Below are 16399 nucleotides of genomic sequence, written 5' to 3' on the forward strand. Positions count from 1 at the left end.
TCAAAGTATTTTTTCAGTGGTCAAGTTTTCGGTGCATCACTTGTCAATAGTGCGCAAACTATGGCTACATATATATATCCAATTATACTGTAACGACCTGATGGTGTTACTGTTTTATGTTTGTAGCGATTCGATTTGATGTTAGTTTTTCCCATGATCACAAACACACGGTTCGTGCCTGAATGCGTATTGCCAAAAAATGAAGAAGTGTTGTCGTGTGTCTACTCCACCAAATTTCACACTCGGCACAATGCAGTCCGAAATGTACCGTTCTCCTGGCAACCTCCAAACCCAGACTCGTCCATCAGATTGCCAGATGGAAAAGCGTAATTCATCACTCCAGAGAAGGCGTCTTCACTGCTCTAGAGTCCAGTGGCGACGTGCTTTACACCACTGCATCCCACGCTTTGCATTGGACTTGGTGATGTATGGCTTAGATGCAGCTGCTCGGCCATTGAAACCCATTCCATGAAGCTCTCTGCGTACTGTACGTGGGCTAATTGGAAGGTCACATGAAGTTTTGAGTTCTGTAGCAAGTGACTGTGCAGCAAGTCTTTGCACTATGCACTTCAGCATCCGCTGACTCCTCTCTGTCCGTTTACGTCGCCTACCACTTCATGGCTGAGTTGCTGTTGTTCCCAAACTCTTCCATTTTGTCATAATAAAGCCGACAGTTGACTTTGGAATATAGGAACGAGGAAATTTCACGACTGGATTTGTTGCACAGGTGGCATCCTATGACAGTTCCACGCTGGAAATCACTGAACTCCTGAGAGCGGCCCATTCTTTCACAAATGTTTGTAGAAACAGTCTCCGATGCTTAAGTGCTTGATTTTATACACCTGTGGCCGGGCCAAGTGATTAGGACACCTGATTCTGATCATTTGGATGTGTGGCCAAATACTTTTGGCAATATAGTGTATAATCAAACTGTCTTGTTCTTGTCAGAAGTTGAGCAGTTGCATTTATTATGTCACAGATTTTATAATTTTGATATTACCAACATGTTTGAAATTGTATTTAGACTTGTAAACCTACTGCTGTTACTCTACGTAAAATACATGCCAGAGAAAAATACCTTTCACTCGTGGTTCTACGTTCTACCACATGTGGTGTGTATGTGTGTGTGTTAGCGGGACATATCAGACTCCTTAGATGGGGGTGGGAGACAGGAGGGAAGCCTGTTGTCACATTTTTTTTTTTAGCTTTACCTTCTTTCGCCGATCATCTGACTCCCTTGGAAGTTAAAAATGTAATCAAAGACACCGCATCTGACAGCTGTCGCATCACTTCTTCTGCTCTAAAAAAAAATATTGTGCAAATACCGCCGTCTTCTCTACAAAGATTCATGTGTGATGAAGAGGTCTCAAATGAGTCATGTGGGAGGTATGCATTTCTAACATCTCTGTTAAATGGAGAGGCTGTTTTCCCCCGTGTTGTACAGTCCTGCTCCCATGGTGCTACCATAGGAACACAGCAGGCTTTTATCCTCATCGCTGGTAATGTTTTGCTCCCCACTGGTCTGTCCTGGGGCCTCGTGTATAGAGCATGCAAATACCTGCCGTACTCCCTTTTCACGGCAAAGTTGAGATGTGAACTGAACGTGGAACTCACGCCAAATTCATGGCTGACGTACGCACATTTCTACATGCTGTGGATACTTTGGCGACGCACGCAAGTGGTCTTTCGGGCTTTGCCAACATTGAATTTACAGTTAAGTTAAAGTCCCGACAATTGTCACACACACTCTGGGTGTGGTGAAATCTGTCCTCTGCATTTGACCCATCCTTATGTTCACCCCCTGGGAGGTGAGGGGAGCAGTGCGCGGCAGCGGTGTCCACGCTCGGGAATCATTTGGTGATTTAACCCCCAATTCCAACCCTTGATGCTGAGTGCCAAGCAGGGAGGTAATGGGTCCCATTTTTATAGTCTTTGGTATGACTCGGCAGGGGTTTGAACTCCCGACCTCCCAATCTCAGGGCAGACACTCTAACCACAAGGCCACTGAGCTGGTGAATTTGCCACATATACAGCAAAAACGGTTCTGGTTAAAGATGAAAAATGTATGGTGAGCGTCTCGTTGGTCTAAATCAGGGGTGTCATGACCGGTCCTTAGATTTCATGTCTGGTTTTGCCTTTGTTGTTTTTTGCCTGTGTTTGAGGGTCTATTTCTGTTTTAGTTAAAAGTTAAAGTTAAAGTACCAATGATTGTCACACACACACTAGGTGTGGTGAAATTTGTCCTCTGCATTTGACCCATCCCCTTGTTCACCCCCTGGGAGGTGAGGGAAGCAGTGAGCAGCAGCGGTGCCGCACCCGGGAATCATTTTTGGTGATTTAACCCCCAATTCCAACCCTTGATGCTGAGTGCCAAGCAGGGAGGTAATGGGTCCCATTTTTACAGGTTTACCATACCATACCATACCAACTTTATTTATAAAGCCCTTTAAAGACAAGCACAGTTGAAAAACAAAGGGCTGTACACCACAAAGAAATAGAGGCAAAGGACAGACTAAAAAAATAACATTTAAAACAGAAATAAAAATACACAATTAAAAAGCAAATATAAATTACCCTAAGAACAGTTTGTTAGATAAAAACAGTTTAAAAGTTAAAAACAGTTCAAAAAGTTAAAAGCTAAAAACAGTTCAAAGTCTCATGCTGGGTTAAAAGCCAGTGAATAAAAATGGGTTTTAAGAAGGGTCTTAAAAATAGCCAAAGAAGGGGCCTGTCTCACATGGAGAGGGAGATCGTTCCAGAGTTTGGGACCCGCAACAGAGAAGGCTCTGTCCCCTCTGAGCTTGCGCTTTGTTTTGGGTACCTCCAGGATCAGCTGACCTGAGGGACCGGGTGGGGGCATAGAGATGGAGCAGCTCAGAGAGGTACGGTGGGGCAAGACCGCGTAAGGATTTAAAAATGAGTAAGATCATTTTAAAATGGACTCTAAAAGGTTTGAACTCACAACCTACCGATCTCAGGGCGGACACTCTAACCACTAGGCCATTGAGTACTGTATTGATCCCTGGGGGAAATTCAGCACCACAGTTCGCTCACAATAGACAATAATAATTATAAATAATATAATATAATATATATATAATATATAAATAAATAATATAAATATATTCTACATATACTCTACATTTAAGTGCAGTTAAGGAACATATGCATTATACAGTCTGATGGCTGTCGGTATGAAGGATCTCCTGTGTCGTTCCGTGTTGCATTTTGGGAGTCTGAGCCTTCCACTGAAGGTGCTCATTCTCTCTGCAAAGTCAGAGTGTAGTGGGTGGGAGGTGTTGTCCATAATGGCTAGGAGTTTTGCTAGACTTCTCCTCTCTGACACCACCGCCAGAGAGTCTAGCTCCACTCCCACCACGTTACTGGCCTTCTCTACCAACTTTTTCAGTCTAGCTCTCCCTTCATTGTTACTTCTGGTTGCTAGGAGCGCTGATCAAACTCACCTGCCTCTGATTAGTAATCAGGAGGCTCACTTTCTTCTGATCGCTAAGTCACCCTGTCTTGAGTGGAGAATCATTGTTTGCTTACGTTTCAGGTTAACGTTTTACTGTTTTTAATTTATTGTTAGTTGTATGCTAATGTTACGAATTGTTTGTGTTGCATGACAACCGTTCATGTTGTTTGTTTGCTTGTGCTTGTTATTGCACTTCCTTGCTGCACTGCATGTGGTGCCATTTGTGAGTATTACATGACTCTTACATTCAGGCTGCTTCCCCTCCTGCATTCTGGGATCAAGAAATACTAGCGCCGAGCCAAATGGTGACAAGGGGTTTTCAAAGTCCAGCCTGTGCAGCTTTTTTTTTTTCCAGATCTCGACATGATCTGAAAATTATATAACACAATACCTTACTTTCTCATCAACAACACACAAGCTAAGATAAGCATATACTGATGTACAAAACTCAAAACCAGTGAAGTTGGCACGTTGTGTAAATTGTAAATAAAAACAGAATACAATGATTTGCAAATCCTTTTCAACCTATATTCATTTGAATAGACTGCAAAGACAAGATACTTAACTTTCGAACTAGAAAACTTTGTTATTTTTTGCAAATATTAGCTCATTTGGAATTTGATGCCTGCAACATGTTTAAAAAAAGCAACATCCAAGCAACATTATCATGGACGCCCCTGCTTATTTTAGCAAGACAATGCCAAGCGATGTGTTACAACAGCGTGACTTCATAGTAAAAGAGTGCGGGTACTAGACTGGCCTGCCTGTTGTCCAGACCTGTCTCCCATTGAAAATGTGTGGCGCATTATGAAGCCTAAAATACCACAACGGAGACCCCGGACTGTTGAACAACTTAAGCTGTACATCAAGCAAGAATGGGAAAGAATTCCACCTGAAAAGCTTCAAAAATTGGTCTCCTCAGTTCCCAAACGTTTACTGAGTGTTGTTAGCAATCACATTCCTTAATATAAACATCCCAATGACACTGCAAACTTGTATTTTTGGGGATCTACATCAATTTAGTAACGTGTCATCAAAGAGTAAAAATGTTTTTCTTTCAATATGCATAATAACAAAAAGGGTAATATTTAAAAAATGGATAGATGTTGATAGTCCAACTCATACTGACTGGTACACACAAGCTATGGAGATGATATCAGTAGAACAAACTGCATTTAGTTTAGATAATAATGAGTCATATATTGGAATATGGGATCCATTATTTAAATTTGTTTCAACTAATAAATGAACCAAAATATGACTTATTATATCTTTGTGGAAAATGTTGGACGCGGTGTGTTGTCGGGCTTATGGGATGTGATGCAAGTGTAAGCCACTGTGACACTATTGTTCATTTCAATTTTTTTTAATTTTTTTTTATTAATGTTTTTAATGATGATATCAATGATGGTTTTTTAATCACTGCTATTTTGAAATTGTTACTAATATTGATGCTGTTGTCGATAATGTTCATTTTTGTTTCACTACATTTGGATTTGTGTGTCCTCAATTGCTCTCAATTTGTTACGATCCGCTGCCCAGATCATAGTTTGTTTATGTTTGAGTCACATGTTTTCAGCACCTTGTTTGTGTTCAGTTGCCATGTCAACTGATTACTTTCACCTGCCTCTGGTTAGTGTTCGGGACGCGCACCTGTTGCCCGGGCACTAATCAGAGGGCTATTTAGTCTTTGCCCTGGCCTCACTCGGCCTGGCTTCCTAGTTTGTTCCCATACAACTGTTAACGACTACTTTGATTCTGCTAGCTTTTCACGCTATGCTATTTTTTCCTGCTAGCTCCCACGCTAGTCCTTTTGTTTTGCCTTTTGTGCTACATGCATGTTTTTTGTTTATCCATCATATGATTTATATTTAAAATAAATCATTTTCCTACCTGCAAGCTGTGTCCGAAGCCGTCTGCATCCTTGGGAGAACCACACCCGCATCACTATGCGACCAAGTCGTTTCACAATTGCTCTGTTTATTGTTGTTCTTAATGTTGCTGGGACGGGTTTGGTTTTGGAATTGGATTGCATTGTTGTGGTGTTGTGTATTGTTTTGTTGATTGATTAATAAATTAAAAAAAAAAAAAAAAAAAAAAAGACATGTCGAATTGTATAGGATTAAACATGTGCCATCTCCTACTTTAGCTAATAAATTCATTCTATAGACGCATTAAAACAATAATTTCAAATAAATGAAAAAAAAAAAAAAAAAAGCAAGAATGGGAAAGAATTCCACCTGAAAAACTTCAAAAATTGGTCTCCTCAGTTCCCAAACATTTACTGAGTGTTGTTAAAAGGAAAGACCATGTAACACAGTGGTAAAAATGCCCCTGTGCCAACTTGTTTGCAATGTGTTGCTGCCATTAAATTCTAAGTTAATGATTATTTGCAAAAAAATAAATACGTTTCTCAGTTCGAACATTAAATATCTTGTCTTTGCAGTCTATTGTTTGGATATAAGTTGAGAAGGATTTGCAAATCATTGTATTCTGTTTTTATTTACGAATTACAATTTGTACTTTGAATAGGTTTAGGCATCTTTAATCAAAGTGCCCCCCGTATTCTTTGATTTTTCAGCATGCAACCCTCGGTAGAGCAACTTTGGACACCCCTGGTCAAGATCTTGCTGATCCGTGTCACAATACTGAAATCATTATCCAATCCAATTGCTATTATTCTATTATTCTAACAGATCATGCATTTCATAGATGAAGGGCTCCTACCACTAGTTTTGGTCTTGTCTCGTCTTTGTCAAGACTTGATCCTGGGGTTTAGTTTTTCTAGAAGGCAACGGAAAGTTGGCTCGGGCGAGACGGGAATGAAGGTACATTTTTATTTAAACACTATCAATTCAAAACAAGGAAGTAAACAAAGGGCGCGCACAATGGCGGAGAACAAACTATGAAACCAAACACTTGCACAAAGGCAAAAATCTATGAACAACAAAAAACACTAACTGTGGCAATAATAAACAAAACTTACTTGGCATGGACAAAAAGGAGCAGTGTGAACGATGGACATGAAAAAAGAGTCAGAAATGTGCAGAGCATAAATGTGGGGATGTCACCAGCAAGACAAACTGAAAAACAATGAACTTAAATACTACAGACATGATTAACGAAAACAGGTGCGTGACTCAAAACGTGAAACAGGTGCGTGACGTGACAGGTGAAAACTAATGGGTTGCTATGGTGACAAACAAGAGTGCACAATGAGTTCAAACGTGGAACAGGTGAAACTAATGGGTAATCATGGAAACAAGACAAGGGAGTGAAAAGCCAGAAACTAAAGAGTCCAATAACTAAACAAAACATGACTTAAAACAAAACATGATTACACAGACATGACAGTCTTGAGAATATTCCTATTGTTCGCCTATATCTGAGTCCAAGACAAAATCCGATTTAAAAAATGTATATGCTGTATGTGTATAATATTATATAACAATAATTGAATGCAGCTGAGATAGGCTCCAGCACTCCCCGCGACCCCAAAAGGGACAAGCGGTAGAAAATGGATGGATGGAGGGATGATTGAAAGACAAGACCATCCTAAAAAAAATTACAGATTAAGAGCAATTTGACTGTTTTGAGCGAAAATGTTTAAACTTTCCAAAGCCATGGGCTGGAAAGAGAAGGCGTGTTGAAGAGGGTTCCACGGGGGTTTTAACAAGGGGAATAACCCTCAGCATGAGTGTAAGTGTGTGCTGTCCTCAGCTGAGCATAATGGACAGTTTAAGCTCCTCGCACTCCCATCAAGTAGACAAGCCTGCGGTTTGAGCTAATGACGGCACTTCATCTCTATTATTGAGAGTATTCATGATGATGGATGGATTTTGCACCACGGTGCGTGGATGGATGTGTGAGGAGATGGCAGGATTATACAAATCAAGATTTCTTTGCATAAGTGTCTCTTTAGCGTGAATTATCTTATAGTTCAAGAAATAAGTCTGTTGCATTTCCTTTCCTTCTTTAAGGATGACGAGCCACTCGCAGGAGTCCCCAACAGCAGAGACCACGCCCACATCCGCAAGTTTCTTACTGAGCACCATAAGACATCGCCATGGAAACCAGAGGTAATTACTTATTTTCTATTTTGGGATCTTTTTACTGAGCCCTGGTTCTTCTTCATGCACAAAGGCTCTGAGGTCCGGTCGTCTTCTGTGTGACTCATCAAACACAACTTTGCATGACTCATACCAACATGACAATTTCATAAGTAGTGAACGTTACCTATGAAGAATCTTACCGTTTCCTTTTGTCAAATATAATTAGGAAGATACATATCTTTTCTTCCTGCTATGAGAACAATTGTTCCCATTAAAACTATTGAAGGAAAATAAATGTGACTTTTTGAATTTAATCACCCGAATGATTATACATCATTTATGAAAACGTAACATTTAAGGGTTGAATAACTCCATGATTATGTGATTCCTTTCTTTTTTCTAGCTCAGGTCAAACCCTTGAAGCTGTGTATTTGAGATAAGGGAAGATTTGTAACCTCTGCAGTGTAGGTTAATCACGTGTGTGTGTCTTGGCTAATGTGACGTATTAGTCATCATCTGTACTAGTGTTGTAACGATACCAATATTTTTGGTACCGGTACTAAAATTATTTCTATACTTTTTGGTACTTTTCGGTACTTTTCTAAATAAAGGGAACCACAAAAAAATTGCATTCTTTGCTTTATTCTAACAAAAAAATCTTAGGGTACATTAAACATATGTTTGTTGTTGCAGTGCACATACAAGACAACTTGTCTTTTAGTAGTAAGTAAACAAACAAAGGCTACTCATTAGTCTGCTGACATATGCAGTAACATATTGTGTCATTTATCATTCTATTATTTATATCAAGTCCTTGTGTCCAGGGACATATATCCTGAGTTTATAAACATAATATACATTTTAAAAAAAAGAAAGAAGATGTTGTGATGCCAAAAAATATCGACATAATCATAGTAGTATCGACTAGATAGTACTGAAGGAATCAATAAAGTACTATCTATCTACCGTATTTTTCGGAGTATAAGTCGCACCGGAGTATAAGTCGCACCTGCCGACAATGCATAATAAAAAAGGAAAAAAACATATATAAGTCGCACTTGAGCCCGGCCAAACTATGAAAAAAACTGCGACTTATAGTCCGAAAAATACGGTATATATCTAGATACGTGCCAGTACTTGGTATCATTACAGTGGATGTTAGGTGTAGATCCACCAATGGCGTTTGTTTACATTGTGACGCCGGTGAGCTACGGTGTGTAGTGAAGCATATTTAGCTATTCCTCGTCCTGCAGGAATGATACTTGTAAGAAACTTACTTTATTTGTCGCCATGGAGACCAGGATTAGTGATTTAGAAGTCGCTAAAACACTGCAGACGGCGGATGGACGTTAGCCGCTAGCTACCTAGTCATGTCTTAAAGCACCTCTTCCTGAGGGCATTTCAGTGTTATAACTTCACCTTTATCGTTAGTTTTTAAGCCAAAATGCGTCCGTTCTCCCTTTTCTGTCTACACACTGTGTCTGCTTGTAAGTACTCAGTGATAGTGTGCCGCCAAACATGCTCATCTGCTCGTAAACCAACAATGACACGACATGACGACGACGCGGGCGCGGGGGGGGGGCTGCGGGACCGGTACGTTTCAGAGGCGGTAAATGGGTAAAATTATTCATTAGTATCGCGGTACTATACTAATACAGATATACCGTACAACCCTAATCTGCACTGATTCCAGGGATAATAGTACCGTACATGACTCTACATAAGGATCAGATGTAATACCAATGTAATTGGTATTGTTGGTATTATCATACCCGTTTGGACGATTCTTTGGGTATACACACACAATCAATATGGCAAGTTGTATTTTTTTAATCATTATTGAAACAATATTTATAATTTTTTCTATTCACAACGGTGTCTTAGACTTAGACTTACACTTAGACGTCCTTTATTGTCATTAAAATTTGAACTTTACACTACAGATAAGAACGACATTTTGTTGCATTAGCTCGTGGTCTTTTCACCTTTATGGAAAACTCGTATGTACTCGAATGTAGCCCCCTCCAGTATACATTCAGCGGAGAGATTTTATTTTATTTATTTTTTGTTAATGCACTCACGCTGAAAGTTTAATTTAATTTTTTTTAGATGATGTGCATTTATTAGAAAACAATAATTAAGGTTATGGCAAGCAGAAACATTGTTGTTGTTTTCAACTATTTTCCCCAAAATACGCATCGAGGCGGTAAAGTGTGTTTTATCCGATTACACGATTAATCAAACAAACTAATCGATAGCATTTTCAATTACTATAATAAGTCATAGCTGCGGCCTGAATCACCAATTGGATTGTTTGTTGCTCACAGCCCCCGAATGGCATATTGTTTTGGAATTTGTATATAATAGTACACATAAATATACATTTGACACACTACATTAGGGCTTAAGCTAGTGAATAATTTAATTATCGAATAAACTATCGATTAATTTGCTTGCTTAATCGAGTAATTGGATAAATTGGGACGACATTCTCAGCAAAAGGTATTGCAATCGAATAATTCGTTAATAGCCTTTAGAGCAGGGGTCCCCAAACTTTTTGACTCGGGGGGGCCGCATTGGGTTAAAAAAAATTGGCCGGGGGCGGGGCTGTATGTGTGTGTGTATATATATATATATATATATATATATATATATATATATATATATATGTGTGTGTGTATATATATATATGTGTGTGTATATATATATATATATATATATATATATATATATATATATATATATATATATATATATATATATGTGTGTGTATATATATATATATATATGTTTATATATCGTATTTTTATATCGTATAAGTCGCACCGGAGTATAAGTCGCACCTGCCGAAAATGCACAATAAAGAAGGAAAAAAACATATATAAGTCGCACTGGAGTATAAGTCGCATTTTTGGGGGAAATTTATTTGATAAAACCCAACACCAAGAATAGACATTTGAAAGGCAATTTAAAATAAATAAAGAATAGTGAACAACAGGCTGAATAAGTGTACGTTATATGACGCATAAATAACCAACTGACAACGTGCCTGGTATGTTAACGCAACATATTATGGTAAGAGTCATTCAAATAACTATAACATATAGAACATGCTATACGTTTACCAAACAATCTGTCACTCCTAATCGCTAAATCCATCCGATTAAATCTTATACGTCTAGTCTCTAACGTGAATGAGCTAAATAATACTATTTGATATTTTACGGTAATTTGTTAATAATTTCACACATAAGTCGCTCCTGAGTATAAGTCGCACCCCCGGCTAAACTATGAAAAAAACTGTGACTTATAGTCCAAAAAATACGATATATATATGTATATATATCTTTATAATCCGTTTTGTCATTTAACATCAATTAACATTGATGTTCATCAACATGTCACGTTATCGATGGGAAAATTCATTTTTAGACAATATGATTGGCCTGAGCGGCTAGGAGACACCGAGAGTAACAAGCGGTAGAAAATGGATTAGAAAGGAAAGATTAAAAAAAACAAACAAAAAAAAAAACAATAAATAAATAAATAATAAAATAAAATGTTTTTTAACTTGGGACTTCCCATGGGCCGGATTTTGGATATTGGGGGGCCGGATCCGGCCCGCGGGCCGTAGTTTGTGAACCCCTGCTTTAGAGGAATCAATCAAACTTGGCGAAGCACAACAACTCCTTTTTTTCTGCTCTCTATCTGTCCCAATTACCGGCACAAACTTGTTTTCCTGGTGCACAGCCAAAATGGCAGAGGTCCGTGGGGCCACCACGCTGGCGCTGTCAGAGGCGCACACTGCGGATGGTGGAGGTAGAGTGGGACCATATGCCAGCTGTCACAGCATGACGGCGGTCACACGGGCACGTAGAGGCATTCATACAGGCTTATTACACACTATTAGCTAGTGCAGATAAAGGATCCTCATTCAAACATACATTACTTAGCCTATAGATAAAGGCACATTTAGAAGGGGTATTTCTGACATGATGATGTCATCCTTAGTGAATGTCCCCATCTGGCAGAGCAGCATTTTATCCGTCAAAGCCACTACCATGCCAAGGACACTGACGGAGAAAAGTCATGAACAATTATGAATAAACAGGGAATTACACGTTTGACACCTGCTAAATCTTGCACCGTCCCAATTACAGCCAGATGATATGAATGATGGTATGAGAGTTACCAAAAGGCTGTTTTTTCCTGTTCACCCACGTATTAATAACACAGGTGGAAAATAAATTGGACATAAACCTACTTGTTAAAGATAAATGAAGGCATACAAGTTGGAGCCAGAAAGCACACAAATAATTCCAGGAACTTCCAAAGTGGTTACATTTCCAAGGGACATTAACAAACAAGGTTCATGACAGGAGTGTTCAAACTGCAGCATGGGGGCCATTACATTTAATATGCATTCTGCATATTAAATGTAAAAAAAAAAAAAAAATAGATCAATTCTAAATTCTTAAAGGAAAGGAAAAAATGACCCATCATCCACAATTCTTATGTGAAATAAGAACATACCTGTATTCGCCCTTTTTATGCGAAAACCTGCTAGTACGAGGTGTCTAACAATATAGGGAATGGGGAATCATCTACAGCAGTGGTTTCCAAACTTTTTACCATCTCGTACCTCTTCTAACATTGAATCTCCAGCTACGTACCCTCTTCCTCCCCGTTTTTTTTTCTCTGTTTTTCAAGTGAGAGTGATTCGTCTCAAGATGTCTTCGCAAGAGTGAAGGTTTCATTGAGTTGTGAGTAGAGATGTCCTATAGTGGCTTTTTTGCCCATATCCGATATTCCGATATTGTCCAACTCTTAATTACCGATTCCGATATCAACGGATACCGATATATACAGTCGTGGAATTAACACATTATTATGCCTAATTTTGTTGTGATGCCCCGCTGGATTCATTAAACAATGTAACAAGGTTTTCCAAAATAGATCAACTCAAGTTATGGAAAAAAATGCCAACATGGCACTGTCATATTTATTATTGAAGTCACAAAGTGCATTATTTTTTTTTAACATGTCTCAAAACAGCAGTTTGGAATTTGGGACATGCTCTCCATGAGAAAGCATGAGGAGGTTGAGGTGGGCGGGGTTGGGGGGGGGTTAGCGGGGGGTGTATATTGTAGCGTCCCGGAAGAGTTAGTCCTGCAAGAGGTTCTGGGTATTTGTTCTGTTGTGTTTATGTTGTGTTACGGTGCGGATGCAGATGACGGCAGACTGATGCAGTATCGACGCACAATACTTTCTTTCATTTTAAATGATGCACTCAACGGATGAAATAATGAAATGGTAAAATGCGAAGACTTTAGTAAGCATGACCATCATCTTTGTAGTTAGAGTTCCGTGCAGTGCTCACAATTGGTTGATGGTGCGATGCGCACCATGAACTCTTATTTTAAAATGTGTGTTTCTACATTTGTTCTTTGTTGTATTTTATTTCATGCCTAAATCTACCATGTTCGCATTGGTTAAGTTTGCAGTTATGTTAATTTGATTTCGGCTACAGTGTCATTTTGATAATTGTTTTTCTTTATTTTATAATTCTAATATTAGAATGATAAATGAATGTGTTGTGGCATTTGCGGATGTCACTAATGCGGCGGTTTGAGGAAACTTGCTTTTTAAAACATGTTTTTAATGGTGGTGGTGCTAAACAGGAAGTGCTTAAAGTTTAATGGCTTTGTAAATACACTAAAACAAAGTCAAAGCTCATTGTGTTCTTCATGGTGTTTTAGAAACAGCACCATTTTCAACTTACTTGAAGTGTTTTGCCAAGAGGATTATTTGTAATGTGTACATTTTCAGGATGTGCCTATTCTATTTTCGACCAAAGTAAGACAAAGAAAACAATCTGAAGTTGTCTTTATTTTTAAGTTATTATTCCATGATTTTACCAGGCCGGCCCACATGAAAATAGATTTTTATAAATTATGCCTCTCACCTGTATAGTGGAAGGTGGTGGCCATAAACCGAGAAGTTGATCAACTATGTACTTCCACACACAACCCTCAAAATCCAGACAAAATAAAATATATTTGCTCTCAACCAATTGAACGCAGCATACCTTGGAAGTTGGAAGTCGGAGCTTGGAATGACGTCACAGCCAAGTTGTGAGCGTTCCAGTTACGAGATCGGAAATTAAAATGGCCACATACACAAAGGCTATTTTTGCGCTTGCCTTGTCTGAGTATATAAACACTGTATGAGAAAACGTACACTCTTTCTACAACCTTCAAGCATGGTAGATGAAGAGGAAACACAGACGTTATTGTTAGCTACTACATTAAATCAATGCAGCTTACACTACAGTGACATTACCATATCAAAACCTACAACCATACATCGTATATGGCTGATTTACGGCGACAAAAACTAATCAGAAGTGCTGATAACGGATATTATATAAGCGGAGAGTATTGTTTACATCCAGAGCAGTCATATTTGAAACAAACACTGGGGTGGTGAGAATGCTCCGACTTTCCGAGTCGGAAATCCAACTTCAAGGGGCGTTTCAGTTGAAATTCCGATTAGGAACTAGGAATTTCCTACTTCCCAGTACAAATGGAACACACCATGAGACTCAACAACATCGCTAGGAAGACTCAGCAAATATGCATTTGATCCCAGTATTTTCTGAAGAGAAAGAAGCAAAACTGATGTGCTAAAGGATGCAACATCCTATCATCTGGCGTCCCAGTGAGAGCAGACATTGTACGTCACTCTTTTGTGTTCGTATTAGAAACATTTAGCACTAATGCTACATTATAACACTCCAAGGCTATCACAAAGTCTGACAAATTGGTTAATGGTCGCAAATGCAGAAAGTGATTTGCATGTTTTTGATGTTGACGGACGTAGTGTGCACTGTGAAATCAATGTGCCCAGGAAATAAGTTCTGATCATGCTTAAAATGACCAAAATAATGTAAATATTACAGGTTATTATGAATATGCTTTTTACTACATTACATACACACTTAGAGCATATATATAAAACGTTGTTGGAGGTTTTGTTTTGTTTCTTTATCGTTGGCTGCCTCTTGTTAGCAGTTTTTTTTTTTACTATATATACACATAAACCAGCTCAGTGGCCTTGTGGTTAGAGTGTCCGCCCTGAGACTGGAAGGTCGTGAGTTCAAACCCCGGCCGAGTCATACCAAAAGACTAGGGATGTCCGATAATGGCTTTTTGCCAATATCCGATATTGTCCAACTCTTTAATTACTGATACCGATATCAACCGATACCGATATATACAGTCGTGGAATTAACACATTATTATGCCTAATTTGGACAACCAGGTATGGTGAAGATAAGGTCCTTTTTTTAAAAATTAATACAATAAAATAAGATTAATACATTAAAAACATTTTCTTGAATAAAAAAGAAAGTAAAACAATATAAAACAGTTACATAGAAACTAGTAATTAATGAAAATGAGTAAAATTAACTGTTAAAGGTTAGTACTATTAGTGGACCAGCAGCATGCACAATCATGTGTGCTTACGGACTGTATCCCTTGCAGACTGTATTGATATATATTGATATAAAATGTAGGAACCAGAATATTAATAACAGAAAGAAACAACCCTTTTGTGTGAATGAGTGTAAATGGGGAAGGGAGGTTTTTGGGTTGGTGCACTAATTGTAAGTGTATCCTGTGTTTTTTATGTAGATTTAATAAAATAAAATAAAAATAATAATAAAATAATTTAAAAAAACAATACCGATATTTTCCGATATTACATTTTAAAGCATTTATCGGCAGGCCGATATTATCGGACATCTCTACAAAAGACTACAAAAAATGGGACCCATTGCCTCCCTGCTTGGCACTCAGTGTCAAGCAGGGACATTGGGGGTTAAATCACCAAATAATTCCCGAGCGTGGCGCACACTGCTGCTCACTGCTCTCCTCACCTCCCAAGGGCTGAACATCGGGATGGGTCAAATGCAGAGCACAAATTTCACCACACCTAGTGTGTGTGTGACAATCGCTGGGACTTTAACTTTAACTTCAAAAGTACAGGTGTTCTTGTCTCACATGGGATTGTTGTTGATACGCAAAATTTTACAAAATGCAAATTTCTTTTAATGACACAGTTAATTAGATATTAGCACATATCGACCCATATTTAGAATGTTTAATATGCGAAAACTGTTCTTCAATATCCTTTCATTTGTCTTTATACAGCTCTCTGTGAAAAAAGGTTGCACACACCTGGTCTGTGTAGGGCAGACCTGGGCAAATTAAGGCCCGGGGGCCGCATGCGGCCCGTTAAGCTTTTCAACCTGGCCCGCCAGACATTCCCAATATTTTTTTTAGATCTTCAAGATGGAAATTGTAGCTGCCATTATGATGTGCAGTGATGTTTTCAAATTACCGTGAGTCTTGAACTATACAAAGTATGTCAATGGTTAGACTCTGCGCTTTTGCATGATATACTAGTTACTATGGTAATCTAATTAGTTACTATGGTAATCTAAGTCACAGCAGCTCAGACGAGGCACCAAGCAGTGTGGGTGGGGAGCGTTTCCACAGAGTGTTACCAGAGCGGTCAACCTGAAATGCGGGTGTCAGGGACAGACGCGGAAAGAGATTTTTACAACAAAGTTCTAAAGCTTAGTGATATATCAGATATATCAGATTGTATGCCTCAGACTGGAAGTCTCTCCAGAGAGTGGTGACTGGCCTGCGGAAAAGATCATCATGACTCCTCTTCCTCCTATCCAGGAGATAGCAAAAAGCCGCTGCCTGACCAGGGCTCAGAGAATCTGTAAAGACTCCTCTCACCCCCACCAAGGACTGTTTTCACTGCTGGACTCTAGAAAGAGGTTCTGCAACCTCCG

At 38.8% G+C, this 16399-nt stretch overlaps 1 protein-coding gene across 1 annotated transcript in view; it reads left to right on the forward strand.

Annotated features, from left to right (window-relative positions):
- The window catches only part of b4galnt4a (beta-1,4-N-acetyl-galactosaminyl transferase 4a), a 397542-nt gene that overhangs the window by 227550 nt on the left and 153593 nt on the right, over positions 1-16399 (forward strand). Inside the window, exon 3 of the mRNA XM_061970004.1 lies at positions 7456-7554. Within this exon, the coding sequence (XP_061825988.1) occupies positions 7456-7554 (99 nt within the window). The remainder of the gene's footprint in view (positions 1-7455; positions 7555-16399) is intronic.

This window comes from Nerophis lumbriciformis, linkage group LG10, assembly GCF_033978685.3.
Source record: "Nerophis lumbriciformis linkage group LG10, RoL_Nlum_v2.1, whole genome shotgun sequence".
Classification (NCBI taxonomy): Eukaryota; Metazoa; Chordata; class Actinopteri; order Syngnathiformes; family Syngnathidae; genus Nerophis; species Nerophis lumbriciformis.